Below are 17,218 nucleotides of genomic sequence, written 5' to 3'. Positions count from 1 at the left end.
AATCGCACATTAAATAAACCACTCCAGATTATGCAATAAACAGGGAGCAGGCAGAGTGTTTGTTACCAACAACTGACTATGTGTGTGCAGAAAGTGGAAGGCAGGCAGGAAGACAGAGTAGGACTAATCTTATTGCCAACTATTTCAGCTGTAAGTATTTAAAAAACAAGACAAAAAAAAAATGCAAAATTTGAATCATCAGCTAGGTTTTCATGTATACAGCAGTGTAAAGAGAGAGCTTCCCCTTTAATTAGTGTGCATGTGATATATTTGGACCAACAGGAAGCAATGAGGAATTTCCTGGGGATTGGAGGTTCGATCTTGGAAGGGATTTCAAAACCTCAACACAAAATTCCTTCTAAACATGAATCAATATCGATTTTTAGTGAATGAGGGATTTTTTTAAGGGATTATTCAGTGTTGATAGAATTGATTTCAGTTGATTTTTAAGATTCATAAAAATGAATCCCAAGTTGAACGATAGTAAATATACCCCCTGTGGCCTTAAAGTAACTACCTGCACTTGGTGGTAGGTTCCAAAAGATTGATATTATCTAGACAATCCACAGGTCGACAAGCATTAGTCTGACATGGTGTAAAGGTCACATGGTTAAGAGGTTGACAGGTAAAAGGTGGACAGTGCTTAAAGTCAATAGGTACAAAATAAGGTCAACATGACAATCGATCGTCGAAACAAATGTTTTCACAAATTTTGAAACTTTTGCCTGATTTCTCTCCGCATGGACTACGATTGGGAATAGTGACCTTGCCCGTAGCATGGCGAGCGTATACGTCTGTAATAACTGTTGTCACATGATGATGAAACACAAAATGACACCCAAAAATTTTTAAAACTTGCCTCACCCTGTTGACCTTTTCTACAGTCTACCTCTTCCAGGACGACCTTTTGACCCCGTTGACAAAATTCATGTTGACCATACGAGGTTAACCTAATGATTGTCTAATTACTAATCTTCTATGGCACGCCGCTGCCAGCGTAATACCCGGCGTCGCACCTTTTGGGCCTCCAGCAGACATTGGGAGAGAGCCTCCATCGTCTGTGTACACCGCTCCTGTTCTGCAAACACCTCCTCCAGCCGGGACAGCGCACGCCGCACTCTGCAGGGAAATGCAACCACAGAAATATCAGTATCCCCCAGCAGCACAGAGTATATCAGGAGATGAGTGATGTGTCAGTGAGGACAGGGCTGCATGTGACAGGGGCAGTGACATGATGTGAGGAGGGGAATGGGGGCAGCAGGACGCCACATACTGAGAGTTATATAGTGGGAGGAGCAGGGTCCCCAGCAGCACAGAGTATATCAGGAGATGAGTGATGTGTCAGTGAGGACAGGGCTGCATGTGACAGGGGCAGTGACATGATGTGAGGAGGGGAATGGAGGCAGCAGGAAGCCACAGAGTGAGAGTTATATAGTGGGAGGAGCAGGGTCCCCAGCAGCACAGAGTATATCAGGAGATGAGTGATGTGTCAGTGAGGACAGGACTGCATGTGACAGGGGCAGTGACATGATGTGAGGAGGAGAATGGAGGCAGCAGGAAGCCACAGACTGAGAGTTATATAGTGGGAGGAGCAGGGTCCCCAGCAGCACAGAGTATATCAGGAGATGAGTGATGTGTCAGTGAGGACAGGGCTGCATGTGACAGGGGCAGTGACATGACATGAGGAGGGGAATGGGGGCAGCAGGAAACCACAGACTGAGAGTTATATAGTGGGAGGAGCAGGGTCCCCAGCAGCACAGAGTATATCAGGAGATGAGTGATGTGTCAGTGAGGACAGGGCTGCATGTGACAGGGGCAGTGACATGATGTGAGGAGGGGAATGGAGGCAGCAGGAAGCCACAGAGAGTTATATAGTGGGAGGAGCAGGGTCCCCAGCAGCACAGAGTATGTCAGGAGATGAGTGATGTGTCAGTGAAGACAGGGCTGCATGTGACAGGGGCAGTGACAATGATGTGAGGAGGGGAATGGAGGCAGCAGGAAGCCACAGACTGAGAGTTATATAGTAGGAGGAGCAGGGTCCCCAGCAGCACAGAGTATATTAGGAGATGAGTGATGTGTCAGTGAGGACAGGGCTGCATGTGACAGGGGCAGTGACATGATGTGAGGAGAGGAATGGAGGCAGCAGGAAGCCACAGACTGAGAGTTATATAGTGGGAGGAGCAGGGTCCCCAGCAGCACAGAGTATATCAGGAGATGTGATGTGTCAGTGAGGACAGGGCTGCATGTGACAGGGGCAGTGACATGATGTGAGGAGGGGAATGGAGGCAGCAGGAAGCCACAGACTGAGAGTTATATAGTGGGAGGAGCAGGGTCCCCAGCAGCACAGAGTATATCAGGAGATGAGTGATGTGTCAGTGAGGACAGGGCTGCATGTGACAGGGGCAGTGACATGATGTGAGGAGGGGAATGGAGGCAGCAGGAAGCCACAGACTGAGAGTTATATAATGGGAGGAGCAGGGTCCCCAGCAACACAGAGTATATCAGGAGATGAGTGATGTGTCAGTGAGGACAGGGCTGCATGTGACAGGAATGGAGGCAGCAGGAAGCCAAAGTATATTCCTATTCTCACCTTTCAGTCTCTGTTTCTATGTGCCCCCGGAGCTGTGAGGAGCATCTCAGGTAGAGGTTTATGAAGCTGATGAAGGTCCCTGGTGAGGTCAGTGGAACATGTGGCCACATTCTGTGGCAGTAACTTTGGGCCAAGAGATGAATTAGAGACATTACTCTGGGAAGTGATAGAGACAAGGTCCCAGGACCTGTGTGGAGATGAGACAGTGAATGGAATGATGATTAGTGCTGATGTTCCAGTGACAGTAATAAGAGGACACCCCGGGGTAACCTGCCATAAGCACTGCCAGCGTTAGATGGAGGCTGATGGACACGTGCTCAGCGGGCAGTGTATAGGTCCTGCTATCATAGTTCTTGTTAGTGACAGGGCTACGATCTGCTACTCTCCATCTCATACATGCCCGTACTCTCTGCCCTGGGCTTCATACATGTACAAGTGACCAGGGTCAGCTTCCACCTGCTCTGTAACCTCTATGGTGGCCCAGGCAGATTGTTATGGAGATTAAGGTTCCCACAGGCTGTGATATAACCTACAACCACCTGCATGAGGGCCTAAGACTCATTGTGGTGCTCGGACACAGCATTATACAGCAGAAATATGCCCCCTCCCTCTCTCGCCATTATCTGTGGGGGTCTCTCCCAGCGCGACACCTCTTGTGTCCTGCAACAGGGTCTCACCGCACAGCTGACACTCCGCTTGGCCCAGAAGCTTCTCTGCGACGTGGTGAAGAGCACTGAAGTCCCACGGATGGTAGACATCTACGTAGGTCAGACGACACAGCTGGGATGATGGAGATTTACTGCTCTGAACGATTATCACATGGAGGTTATTACGCACCTGGACACAGAACCTGAAGTAGCGATATAAGACAAAACATCTTAGCATTGCTCTCCTTATACATACAGTATGTCTTCTCTACCAGTGTCTGTAGTATCCTGCAGACCAAATGACTGCCTCTGTTGTATTATTATTATTATTATCATCAATCATCATCATCATTATTATATACTATCCATCCTTGTCTCTCATCCTCTCCCATGTGGATCCTCCCCCTGTGTCTGTGCACACTGCCATATTTCCCGTGCTACTCACCTCTCTCGCAGAGACCTGTTGCTGGCATTCCTTCTCTTTTCCATGTGCACCATACGCTGCAGTAAGTTCTGCTCCTGCTCTGCACTGTAAAGTCCGGGGAAAGTTCCTTCACGTATCAGGGCCTCCAGCTCTTGCAGAGCACTCGAGGAGGTCCCCTCTCCAACAAGGAGGGCCACTGCAGAGCCCAGTACGCCAGCTTCCCAGCAGGCTTCCCTGATGACAGCGTGGCGCTCTTCCGCTGTCTCTCTGCCACTGAGTTCCATCAGTGTGCACTGGGTGATCTGGGCTGCCAGTCGTGCCAGGCTTTTTCTCCCGGTACCCGGGTGCTGGGAGCAGAGCACAATGTGACCCTGAGGAAGGCGCAGAACGCGAGATAGACGGGCCACGTGCTGCAGGTCCACAGGACTCAGTGTTAGGCCATGAGCCTGCACTATATTTATGGCAGCTGTGGGTCTCTCCTTGTACATGAGAACCTCACACCTTACCCCAGGAGTGGAGTCATGGCAGAAGCTCAGGTCATCCAGATGCCGGGCACTGGGCAGTAGCTCAGCAGGAAGCTGGTATTCTTGTGGTAAGGACGATGGGCTACCAGTGTGAGACATAGCCTCAGGCTCTGCACTCAGCTGCACACTTCTGGCTGAATCTGTCTCTGTCTGACCTATTGGGCCTTCAGACTGTAGTTCTTCATCTTCATTCCCGGGAGTAGAGGTCTCTGCTCCAGTGTCTATAGGAAGAGAGCTGGTCACGCCCTCTGTGGCTGCATCCTCCGGCCGGATCTGGCTACAGAATGTCCGCATTACGCAGTCCTGTAGGACAGCTTTGAAAATGTCAGTCTCTTGTTGGGCGCCCAGACCATCCGCAAAGGTGCGCATAGCTTCATGCATCCAGAGGCGGACAATGGCACACCTAGTCAGAACTGCGTCAGATGCACTGGTATTGGGTAGTGCCCACAGATGTGCCCCGGGCGAGGGGCACAGGGCGGTCAGGCTGTGCAGCAGCCTATGCAGGTGGTGGAGAGAAAAGCAATACTTTGGAGGAAGGGTCCGGGTGACGTCACGGTAAAGAGTAAGAGAGGCCTCAGCCAAGGCTTTGCCAAACTCTGGAGGTTGCTGGACAGGCAATGACCTTTTCATCCATAGCATGAAGCGGGGGCTGAATAAGCTCAGAGGGACATCCGGATGGAAGGGGGCCAGGACTAGGACACAAAACAGGCGGGTGAGCCTGGGGCACAGGCTGTGAAAGCCATCCTCAGGAGGGGATGTTGTGGCCAGGACGCTGTGAGGTGGCATGGACGCTGGGTCTGACACCATCTGACGCACGACCTCCAGCGCAGGATGTCCCCTCATCTCAGCATCTGCGAGCAGAAGGAAATCATTTACAGGGATGTCACATGCATGTTGTATGGGACAGTATCATTGTGTCATACATGGAGTTATGGGGAACATACGTGACACAATCAGGCACATTACTACCTACCATACATTGCTTCATGCAGGTCATCCAGGATGACAAGATGGCGGACACCCTGTGCCCTTGCTCTGGTCATCCCCACAGGGGGAGAAACTTCATGTTGGGATTTCAGGAGATCTCGCAGGTGCGCAGGTTGCAGTATTGTATTTACTGGTATCCGTACATAGGTTCCTCCATGCGGAATCACCGACTGTGCCAGGGTGGTCTTCCCAGTCCCAGGAGCTCCTACTAACAGCACCGGACTTCCAGCAAGAGACATGCACCGTGCAGCATACAGGGGGCTTCCACACTGAGAGACAGACAGGAGTGTGTTGAGGAGACAGGCAGAGAGTGAAGTGTGGTGAGGAGACAGCAGAGAGCGACGTGTGTTGAGGAGACAGTCAGAGAGTGACGTGTCGTGAGGAGACAGGCAGAGAGCGACGTGTGGTGAGGAGACAGCCAGAGAGTGACGTGTAGTGAGGAGACAGGCAGAGAGTGACGTGTGGTGAGGAGACAGGCAGAGAGTGACGTGTGGTGAGGAGACAGCAGAGAGTGACGTGTGGTGAGGTGACAGGCAGAGAGCGACGTGTGGTGAGGAGTCAGGCAGAGAGTGACGTGTGGTGAGGAGACAGGCAGAGAGTGACGTGTGGTGAGGAGACAGGCAGAGAGTGATGTGTGGTGAGACACCCAGGTTAGTGACAGGGAGACCACAGTAACAATCACCTGGGGCAGAACGACCCCCGGGCAGGGAGATAGGGTGGTCCCATCTGGGCTAGGGGTCACGTCGAACACTGATGTATCCGGGGGGATTTCTAACTCTATGGGAAATCCTGACAGAGACTCGCGCAGGAAAAGCTCAAACTCACCGCGACACCTGTGGGAAAGGAATGATCAGTAAGAACACATAACAGTAATGTATCCTATGTACTAAGCTGCGGCTTCTCCTGTACACATGCTGGGAGAGATCTGTCTGCTGTAATGTGTATAATGCCAGGCTCGGTGTACAGTAGAGGGCCCTGGCAGTGTCAGTCTGCGTGTTATGCACGCCTAGATCACCACACCTATAACAGCCGTCCTTATCGGGTGCAGTAACTTCTCCCGGTACTAGGGTACCACCAGGACCTAACACAGGTGCAAAGAGTCAATGTGGAAACTAGTCAGGAACAAGGAATGGGCTGAGGTGGGACCAGAAAATAGTATTTTAATTACCTACCGCTAAATCCTTTTCTCGTAGTCCGTAGAGGATACTGGGGTCCATTTAGCACAATGGGGTATAGACAGGTCCACTAGGAGCCATGGGCACTTTAAGAATTTGATAGTGTGTGCTGGCTCCTCCCACTATGCCCCTCCCACCAGACTCAGTCTAGAAACTGTGCCCGAGGAGACGGACATACTTTGAGAGAAGGATAGATAAGGATAGTGGTGAGATTCCGAACCAGCACACATGAAACAAGAGGAAAGCCAAGCTAACCAAACTTGAAACCAGGAACAGCAAGAGCTGAACCAAACAACAATACTTAACCAAGTAACAGTGCAGGAAGTACAAATCACCGGGCGGGCGCCCAGTATCCTCTACGGACTACGAGAAAAGGATTTACCGGTAGGTAATTAAAATCCTATTTTCTCTTGCGTCCTAGAGGATACTGGGAATCCATTTAGTACCATGGGGATGTACCAAAGCTCCCAAACCGGGTGGGAGAGTGCTGAGGATCCTGCAGAACTGATTGACCAAACTGAAGGTCCGCAGAGGCCAAAGTATCGAACTTGTAGAACTTAGCAAACGTGTTCGAACCTGACCAAGTAGCTGCTCGGCAGAGCTGTAAAGCCGAGACACCGCGGGCAGCCGCCCACAAAGAACCCACCAACCTAGTAGAGTAGGCCTATACAGATTTAGGAACCGGCAATCCTGCCGTGGGAAAAGCATGCTGGATAGTGAACCCGATTCAGCGCGCAATGGACTGCTTTGAAGCAAACACCCAATCTTATTGGGATCACAAAGAGTCTGATTTTCTGTGACGAGCTGTTCTCTGTACATACACCTTCAAAGCCCTCACAACATCCAAAGACTTCGAAGTAGCAGAGGTGTCGGTAACAACCGGAACCACAATAGGTTGGTTGATGTGAAACGCAGACACCACCTTCTGAGTTCAACTCTGTCCTCATGGAAAATTAAATAGGGGCTCTTGTGAGACAATGCCCACAGCTCCGAAACACGCATCGCTGAAGCCAAGGCCAACAGTGTGACGGTCTTCCACGTAAGATATTTTACATCACCCTCCTGTAACAGTTCAAACCAGTCTGATTGGAGGAACTGCAGCACCAAATTGAGATCCCAAGGTGACGTGGGAGGCACAAAGGGAGATTGGATGTGCAGAACATCTTTCAAGAACGTCTGGACCTCAGGGAGAGAGGCCAATTGTTTCTTTAAGAAAATGGAAAAGGACGAAATCTGGACTTTTATGGATCCCAGATGTAGGACCACATCCACACCTGACTGCAGAAAAAGCAGTAAACGTCCCAGATGAAAATCCACTGCAGAAAATTTTCTGCTCTCACACCAAGAGACATACTTCTTCCATATACGGTGGTAATGTTTAGACGGTACCCCTTTCTGGCCTGGATCATAGTCAGGGTGACCTTGTTAGGGATACCCTTCCTGGCTAGAATCAGCCATTCAACTTCCATGCCGTTAAACGTAGCCGCGGTAAGTCTTGATAGATGAACAGGGCCTGATGTAGAAGATCATCCCGAAGAGGTAGAGGCCACGGACCTTTGATCAGCATCTCTAGAAGATCCGCGTGCCAGGCCCTTCTTGGCCAGTCCGGAGCAATGGGTATTGCTTGAACCTTTTCCCTTTTTATTCTTTTGAGAATCCTTTGGATCAGAGGAAGTGGAGGAAACACGTACACCATCTGATAGACCCATGGAGTCATCAGAGCGTCTACCGCCACTGCCTGTGGGTCTCTCAACCTGGAACAATACCTCTTGAGCTTCTTGTTGAGATGAGAGGCCATCATGTTGATTTGTGGCTATCCACCACCGACGTGTCAAGCACCTGAACACCCCCGGATGAAGGCCCCACTACCCCGGGTGCAGGCCACGTCTGCTGAGGAAGTCTGCTTCACAGTTGTCTACTCCGTAATGAAGACCGCTGACAACGCCACAGTGTGTTTTTCTGCCCAGAGGAGGATTCTTGTCACCTCTGACATTGCTGCCCTGCTTTTCGTTCCACCCTGTCGGTTTATGTATGTTACCGCCATCACATTGTCCGACTGGACCTGAATAGCCTGATCTTGGGGAGAAGATATGAGGCCTGCAGAAGGGCGTTGTATATGGCAATGAGTTCCAGAATGTTAATTAAAAGGACGACTTCCTGACTTGACCATCTTCCCTGAAACTGCAACCTCTGAGGCTTGCGTCTGTGGTTAGTAGAATCCAATTCTGAATCCCGAACCGTTGACCCTAGAGTAGGTGAGAAGTCTGAAGCCAACATAGAAGAGAAATCCTGGCTCTTGGCAACAGACGGATCCTCTGGTGCATGTGAAGATGCGATCCGGACCATTTGTCCAACAGATCGAGCTGGAAGGGTCTTGCGTGAAACCTTCCATACTGAAGAGCCTTGTAAGAGGCCATCTTTTTCCACAGAAGGCGAATGCACAGATGTACAGATATCCGGGTTGGCTTCAGGACATCCCAAACCATCCACTGGGTTACCAATGCCTTTTCCAATGGAAGGAACACTTTCTGCGACTCTTGTCCAGTATCATTCCCAGGAATGGAAGCCTCCATGTTGGCTCTAAGTGAGACTTCGTAAGGTCCAGAATCCACCCGTGATCCCGGAGTAGTCGGGTTGAGAGGGCAATGCTGTCCAACAACCTCTCCCTGGACAGCGCCTTTATCAGAAGATCGTCCAGGTACGGAATTATGTTCACTCCCTGTTTGCGGAGGAGAAACATCTCTAACATCACCTTGGTGAACCCCCTTGGTGCCGTGGGGAGACGAAATGGCAGGGCCTGGAACTGGTAGTGACAGTCCTGCAGTTCAAACCATCGATAAGCTTGATGAGGCGGCCAGATCGGAATGTGAAGGTACGCATCCTTGATATCCAGAGACACTAGGAACTCCCCCTCCTCCAGACCTGAGATCACCGCTCTCAGAGACTCCATCTTGAATTTGATCACTTATAAGTACGGGTTCAACGACTTGAGGTTCAGAATTGGTCTTACCTAACCGTCCGGTTTCGGTACTACAAACAAGTTGGAATAGTACCCCTTGTTTTGCAGATGAGGTGGAACTGGAACAATGACCTGAGTCTGTATTAGTTTTTGAATGGCGTCCTGTAAAGTTATATTTGCCTCTTGTGAAACTGGTAAGCCTGATTTGAAGAATCTGTGAGGTGGAAGCTCCTTGAACTCCAGTATGTAGCCCTGGGATATAAAATCTATGACCCAGGGATCCTGGCACGATCTTGTCCAGATGTGACTGAAAAATTTTAGTCGGGCTCCCAGGCATCGCGGTCCACCATCATGCTGAAGGCTATCAGGAAGCAGAGGTTGAACTATGTTCCTGAGAACTGGCAGTTGCTGGTTTGCGTGCTATAGTGGGTCTCTGGGCCACCCCAGCAGCTGTGTACAAAGATTTGAGTGTGGTCTCAATTCTACGATCAGCCATGTTTTTCAGGGAGGCTGCACCAGGGACAGGCAAAACAATTTTCCGTGACAGCCTAGATACTGATGCGTCCACTATCGGTGGATATCCGATTTTCCCATTTTATCCTATCCTCAAGAGGAAAAGCAAAGGATGAGAGTAACCTCTTAGGGATTTGACATTTTTTCTCAGGATTAATCCACGGTTCTTCAAACAGGATAGTCAGTTCCTTAGATACAGGAAAAGTGAATGAGGATTTCTTTTTTACATTAAAATAAGATTCCTCACACTCCTCTGTCACCTTATCAGGAATTTGTAAAACGTCTGATAGCTTCTATAAGAGCCTCTATTCCCTATGACAGAGCAGCATACCCCCTTCTCAGTCCACCTCCCCCTCCGCCATGTCTGACCCTTCATCATCAGAGTCAGACTGCAGGATATGGGACAGAGTACATTTTTGCAGACAAATTGTAGGGGTCTGAGACGCTGTTTTCGGGTCTGAGACACTGTTCATAAACTCATCCACAGACTGTCTTAAGTATTGTCTCTCTTTCTCATTGCGGGACAATATAGTAGAAATATTAGAAATCATTCCTTTTATGGAATCCAGCCATGCTGGTTCCGCCCCGCTAGCCTGGGAAGGTGTACTACACTGAGTACACTGTAGTGAACCCCCTGGGGAAGAGGAACATTCTGCCGTATGTGAAACACACTCTTTGCCTGACATATTGTAAATGTGACAGCACACACACACACACACACACAGAGGAAAGGTTTATATACTAATAAACGCTCCCCCCTGCTATGACCCCCTGGTACCACTGAGGTAATCTGGAGTCACTCCAGAGGAGCTGCATGTCTCTGTCAGCATCTGTGTCCACTGCACAAGGAAAATGGCGCTGGTGAACTGCTGAATCCGCTCATAGTGAAGCCCCGCCCCATCCATGACGCGCAAGCTTCCCGCTTTTTTTTATACTGGCTGAGGTAATTTAGTGTTTAAAATGGAGTCAGATCCGTGTTAAGTCTTTGTTTGCCAGTGTGGGCACTGTGCACAGAGTCTGGAGATGCAGTCCGCCCCGTTTAGAAGCCGGGCATCTCCATACCCTCATGTCGCCATAATGGGCGGTGACACGCTAACCGGGACACCGGCTTAGTACTCACCACTCTTCACTCTTCTGGCTCTGTTAGGGGTGGCGGCGTGCTGCGGGAATGTACGCTCGCCGTGGTGGGGGTTGTGAATAGTTCCCTCAGGAGCTAGCGTCCTGTCAGCGGGGGATGGGACCATTAACCCTTCAAGAGGTTGGGCCGTTCCTCCTCCTAAGTCCCACGAAGCAGGCAGGCTGGTGCCAACCAGCCCTGCCTGAAAATATCAAACAGATAAAATAAATGCAGAAAACTCTTCAGGAGCTTCCCTAAGCGTGACCGGCTCCTCCGGGCACATTTTCTAAACTGAGTTTGGTAGGAGGGGCATAGAGGGAGGAGCCAGCACACACTATTAAATTCTTAAAGTGCCCATGGCTCCTTGTAGACCCGTCTATACCCCATGGTTCTAAATGGATTCCCAGTATCCTCTAGGACAGTGATGGCTAACCTGGACACTCCACTTGTTGTTGAACTACATATCCCAGCATGCCCTGTTACAGTTTTATTTGGCCATGCTAAAACTGATGCAGGGCATGCTGGGATGTGTAGTTCAACAACAGCTGGAGTGTCAAGGTTAGCCATCACTGTTCTAGGACGTAAGAGAAATGATAGCATACAGGCTGTAAATACGCAGATAAGCAATGGCTGAAGCTGGGAGAGGAATAAAGCAGACTGAGGATCCTAGGTCCAGAGAAAGAGACACAGGACTGGCAAAGGCAGGGTGCAGGCAGGGATTCATACAAGCAGGGACTCTTAGCTGGGCAAGCATGGCTGGCAGAAGCTAGCAGGACAGAAGCTACTAGAGTACTGCAGCGGGCCGGTGACTTCTGGCAGGACAGAAGCTACTAGAGTACTGCAGCGGGCCGGTGACTTCTGGCAGGACAGAAGCTACTAGAGTACTGCAGCGGGGCAGGTGACTTCTGGCAGGACAGAAGCTACTAGAGTACTGCAGCGGGGCAGGTGACTTCTGGCAGGACAGAAGCTACTAGAGTACTGCAGCGGGGCAGGTGACTTCTGGCAGGACAGAAGCTACTAGAGTACTGCAGCGAGGCCGGTGACTTCTGGCAGGACAGAAGCTACTAAAGTACTGCAGCGGGACTGGTGACTTCTGGCAGGAGAGAAGCAACTAGAGTACTGCAGCGGGGCCAGAGTCTTCTGGCAGGACAGAAGCTACTAGAGTACTGCAGCGGGACTGGTGACTTCTGGCAGGAGAGAAGCAACTAGAGTACTGCAGCGGGGCCGGAGACTTCTGGCAGGACAGAAGCTACTAGAGTACTGCAGCGGGGCAGGTGACTTCTGGCAGGACAGAAGCTACTAGAGTACTGCAGCGGGGCAGGTGACTTCTGGCAGGACAGAAGCTACTAGAGTACTGCAGCGGGGCAGGTGACTTATGGCAGGACAGAAGCTACTAGAGTACTACAGTGGGGCCAAAGTCTTCTGGCAGGACAGAAGCTACTAGAGTACAGCAGTGGGGCATGTGAGATCTGGCAGGACAGAAGCTACCAGAGTACTGCATCGGGGCTGGTGAATTCTAGCAGGACAGGAGCTACTAGAGTACTGCAGCGAGGCCGGTGACTTCTGGCAGGACAGAAGCTACTAGAGTACTGCAGCGGGGCCGGAGACTTCTGGCAGGACAGAAGCTACTAGAGTACTGCAGCGGGGCCGGCGACTTCTGGCAGGACAGAAGCTACTAGAGTACTGCAGCGGGGCAGGTGACTTCTGGCAGGACAGAAGCTACTAGAGTATTGCAGCGGGCAGGTGACTTCTGGCAGGACAGAAGCTACTAGAATACTGCAGCGGGGCAGGTGACTTCTGGCAGGACAGAAGCGAGTACTGCAGCGGGGCAGGTGAATTCTGGCAGGACAGAAGCTACTAGAGTACTACAGTGGGGCCAGAGTCTTCTGGCAGGACAGAAGCTACTAGAGTACTGCAGTGGGGCAGGTGAGATCTGGCAGGACAGAAGCTACCAGAGTACTGCATCGGGGCCGGTGACTTCTAGCAGGACAGAAGCTACTAGAGTACGGCAATGGGGCCGGCGGCTTCTAGCAGGACAGGAGCTACTAGAGTACTGCAGCGAGGCCGGTGACTTCTGGCAGGACAGAAGCTACTAGAGTACTGCAGCGAGGCCGGTGACTTTTGGCAGGACAGAAGCTACTAGAGTACTGCAGCGAGGCCGGTGACTTCTGGCAGGACAGAAGCTACTAGAGTACTGCAGCGAGGCCGGTGACTTCTGGCAGGACAGAAGCGACTAGAGTACTGCAGCGAGGCCGGTGACTTTTGGCAGGACAGAAGCTACTAGAGTACTGCAGCGAGGCCGGTGACTTCTGGCAGGACGGAAGCTACTAGAGTACTAGAGTACTACAGTGGGGCCAGAGTCTTCTGGCAGGACAGAAGCTACTAGAGTACTGCAGAGTGGCAGGCGACTTCTGGCAGGACAGAAGTAACTAGAGTACTGCAGCGGGACCGGTGACTTCTGGCAGGACAGAAGCCACTAGAGTACTGCAGCTGGGCAGGTGACTTCTGGCAGGACAGAAGCTACTTGTCACGATCCGGGTAATTTCTCAACAATATTTACCTTCCAAATGCCTCCTGAGACTGTTCCAGCATTCCAAGCCTGGATTCCATCTGCACGCTGCACCATTACCTCAGGTCTCTTCATTGTGATTCTGGCAGCTTCATATTTAAAGCTCACATTCAAGTTACAAACAATCTTTCCCTCCAAAAGCTAACATGGGCGCAGCCATGTTTTCCTGGTCACATGTTACCTTTCAGCCTATCAGCGGCACTCTGGTCTCAGCCTAATTATCTAGCAGCTGCACTCTAGACTCTGCTTAATCAGCCAGCCAATCCCTGCTTCCCAGCAGGTATAAATATCCTGTTCCTGGGCTGGAAAGATGTCAGTGCTTCAGTTGTCAATCCCAGTGATACAGGCCTCCCTGCTTTGTGGTTGTTTGCTCTCTTCAGGTATTCCAGCTCCTGTCTTCAACTCCACTAGAGACCCGCACCAGTTTAACATCTTGCGGTGCAGCCTGACTCTGCAGTTCCAGCATTGCATCCTCTGACCGGCAGTTACCCGACACCGGCTTCCAGCGTCCAACTTCCAGCGGTGCTCTGCCCTGCCAGTAACCATCGGTGTTCCGCCATCGATCTCCAGTTATCATCGGTGCGCCGTCATCGCTCTCCAGTTTTCATCGATCTCTAGCTACATTGGTGCTGTTGCACTTCACACAGTTCATCATTCGTCCGGTTCCATCCGGCCTACCCAGCAGCACTAGTATTTCAAACCGATACAACCAGTTTCCAGAGAACACCTGCTGGTTAGTTCCTGCTGCTATTCCTTTACTCAGCGGATGGGTGCTGGATAAGGACATACCATCTCCTAGGTCTACCAAGACCATCTATATTACCGCACCCAGAGGCATATCCATCATTACTGCTTTTTCAGGAACTGTGTAATGTCATTTCATTTACCATATCTGACACTGCTGCTAATGTACCATCCGAACTGTGCTTGAATAAAACCCGTTAACCTCATTCCAGTTTTCGTGGTCACGCCTTCGGGCATTGGTATTGCATGTCCAAGAGTCCCATACTACCTCCCAGGTTCCACTACACACCAGTCCGTACAACTGAGGCTTCCTCCAGTCAGCTCCAGCCCTCAGTTGTGACAGTAAGCACTGACCTAATGGATCCGGCCGGAGACCAAGTTCAAGTGACCAGGCCGATGCAAGAACTGGCAGCCCGTCTTGAACATCAGGAGGCTGCACAAGGCCATGTTATCCGTTGTCTCCAGGACCTCTCCTCTTGGCTGCATGGAATTCAAACAACCTTCCGTGGTTCAGGGGCGGCCAGTGTGTCAACTGCAGTACCTATGGTAGTAACCCCACCCATCATACCCATTTCTGCTCCACGTCTTAATTTGCCGACACCTGCTAAATTTTATGGGTCCCCAAAAGCCTGTAGGGGATTTCTCAACCAGTGTGAGATTTTCGAGTTACAACCTGGCAGCTTCCCAACTGATCGCACCAAGGTTGCCTACATCATCTCCCTCCTCAGTGGCTCCGCCCTTGACTGGGCATCACCCCTATGGGAGAGATCGGATACTCTGCTGTCCTCCTATACAGACTTTGTGGCAACTTTCAGGCGCATCTTCGACGAGCCAGGTCGTGTAACATCAGCCTCTTCAGAAATTCTCCGGTTACGTCAGGGGACAGGAACTGTCGGGCAATATCTGATACAGTACCAGATTCTGGCATCTGAACTTTCTTGGAATGATGACGCCCTTTATGCAGCCTTCTGGCATGGCCTATTTGAACGCATCAAGGATGAGCTCACTACCAGAGACTTGCCTCCAAAGTTGAACAAGCTCATATCCCTATGTACTAAAGTCGACCTGCGGTTCTGAGAAAGGGCAATTGAGCGAGGAAGGCCAACGTTTCCTAAGTCCTTTACTGCTCCTCCTCCTCGTCAACCATCTCCACCCAAGGACGAACCCATGCAGATAGGTCACTCTCGTCTATCTCCGGCAGAGCGTAGAAGACGTCTATCCGAGCGTCTCTGCCTGTATTGTGCTGCACCATCTCACGTTATCAAGGCTTGTCCCAAACGTCCGGGAAACTCCAAGTCATAGCCCACCAAGGAGAGGGTCGGCTAGGAGTAATGCACTCCTCTCCATCTTCAAGTGATTGTAACCTCCCAGTCTCGCTTCAAGTGGCTCAGCGCACTAGGAACATTATTGCCCTGTTAGACTCTGGAGCAGCTGTAAAATTTATGACTGAGGAATACGTCAAGCGGTGGTCCCTACCCACCGAGAGACTTTCGTCTTCCATGTCCCGACTGCCGTGGATGGCAGTAGGATTTCAGACGCAGTCATTTCCTCCAAGACCCTGCCTATCCGTCTAAAGTTAGGAGCTCTTCATTCAGAACTGATTTCCTTTCTGGTGATTCCAAAGGCAACTCATCCCGTGGTTTTAGGTCTTCCATGGTTCGTTTGCATAACCCCCAAATTGATTGGAGGTCTACTCATATCCTGGCATGGGGTTCCTCCTGTTCTGAGACCTATCTTTCCAAAGTGCTTCCAGTTTGTTCATCCTCCTCCAAGTCTTCTGATGTTCCGCCTCCTCCATACCAAGACTACACCGCAAATCTTCTGCAGACATTCTTCCCCCTCATAGGGAATGGGATTGCCCTTTCTACCTCATTCCGGGGAAGGTTCCACCTCGAGGCCGAACGTATCCACTGTCATTACCAGAGACTCATTCCATGGAGGAATATATTAAAGAAAACCTGGCTAAAGGTTTTATCCGGCCTTCTTCTCCAGCTGGCGCAAGCTTCTTCTTCATGAAGAAGAAAGACGGTGGCCTGCGGCCTTGTATAGATTACCGAGGTTTGAACGACATCACCATGAAAAATCGGTACCCTCTGCCTCTGATTACCAAACTTTTCGACCGTGTGAGTGGTACCACCATTTTCACAAAGTTGGATTTGAGGGGCGCCTACAACCTCATTCGGATCCGGAAGGGTGACGAGTGGAAGACTGCATTTAACACCCGTGACGGACAATACGAGTACCTCCTCATGCCTTTTGGACTCAGTAAAGCACCAGCCGTTTTTCAACACGTCGTGAATGAGATCTTCAGAGACATCCTCTATCGACATGTCGTGGTCTACCTCAATGATATCCTCATCTTTGCGAACGATCTGGAGGAACATCGTTTCTGGATAAAGGAGGTTCTGTCCCGTCTCCGTGCCAACCACCTTTATTGCAAGTTGGAAAAAATAGGATTTTGAGACCTACCGGTAAATCCTATTCTCCTGGTCCGTAGAGGATGCTGGGGTCCACTTCAAGACCATGGGGTATAGACGGTTCCGCAGGAGCCATGGGCACTCTTAAGACTTTTCAATGGTTGTGAACTGGCTCCTCCCTCTATGCCCTTCTAGACCTCAGTTATAGGAACTGTGCCCAGGGAGACGGACATTTCGAGAAAAGGATTTACTTTAATACTAGTGGTGAGATATATACCAGCTCACACCTCAACCATGCCGCACAACAAGGCATTCAACATAACACACGTCAACAGGCATGAACCATTTACAGCAACATGCTGAAAACAAATGTAACACAACTTGTGTAACCAAAATGAACAAAACTGAAGGTAAAGTACGCACTGGGACGGGCGCCCAGCATCCTCTACGGACTAGGAGAAAAGGATTTACCGGTAGGTATCAAAATCCTATTTTCTCATACGTCCTAGAGGATGCTGGGGTCCACTTCAAGACCATGGGGTTTATACCAAA

The 17,218-nt window shown here is 50.6% G+C and overlaps 1 protein-coding gene across 2 annotated transcripts in view; it reads right to left on the bottom strand.

The window, feature by feature from the left end:
- The window catches only part of DNHD1 (dynein heavy chain domain 1), a 392,142-nt gene that overhangs the window by 137,720 nt on the left and 237,204 nt on the right, over positions 1–17,218 (bottom strand). For both annotated transcript variants that reach the window (XM_063950780.1, XM_063950781.1), the window contains exons 23-28: positions 5,855–6,005; positions 5,159–5,441; positions 3,683–5,036; positions 3,268–3,440; positions 2,591–2,777; positions 1,017–1,119 (exon numbers count right to left, since the gene is read on the bottom strand). In XM_063950780.1, the coding sequence (XP_063806850.1) occupies positions 1,017–1,119; positions 2,591–2,777; positions 3,268–3,440; positions 3,683–5,036; positions 5,159–5,441; positions 5,855–6,005 (2,251 nt within the window). The remainder of the gene's footprint in view (positions 1–1,016; positions 1,120–2,590; positions 2,778–3,267; positions 3,441–3,682; positions 5,037–5,158; positions 5,442–5,854; positions 6,006–17,218) is intronic.

Source organism: Pseudophryne corroboree, chromosome 2 (assembly GCF_028390025.1).
Source record: "Pseudophryne corroboree isolate aPseCor3 chromosome 2, aPseCor3.hap2, whole genome shotgun sequence".
In the NCBI taxonomy this organism is placed as follows: domain Eukaryota; kingdom Metazoa; phylum Chordata; class Amphibia; order Anura; family Myobatrachidae; genus Pseudophryne; species Pseudophryne corroboree.
The sequence above is the reverse complement of the archived record's forward strand: the minus strand, read 5'-3'. Positions and strand labels throughout refer to the sequence as shown.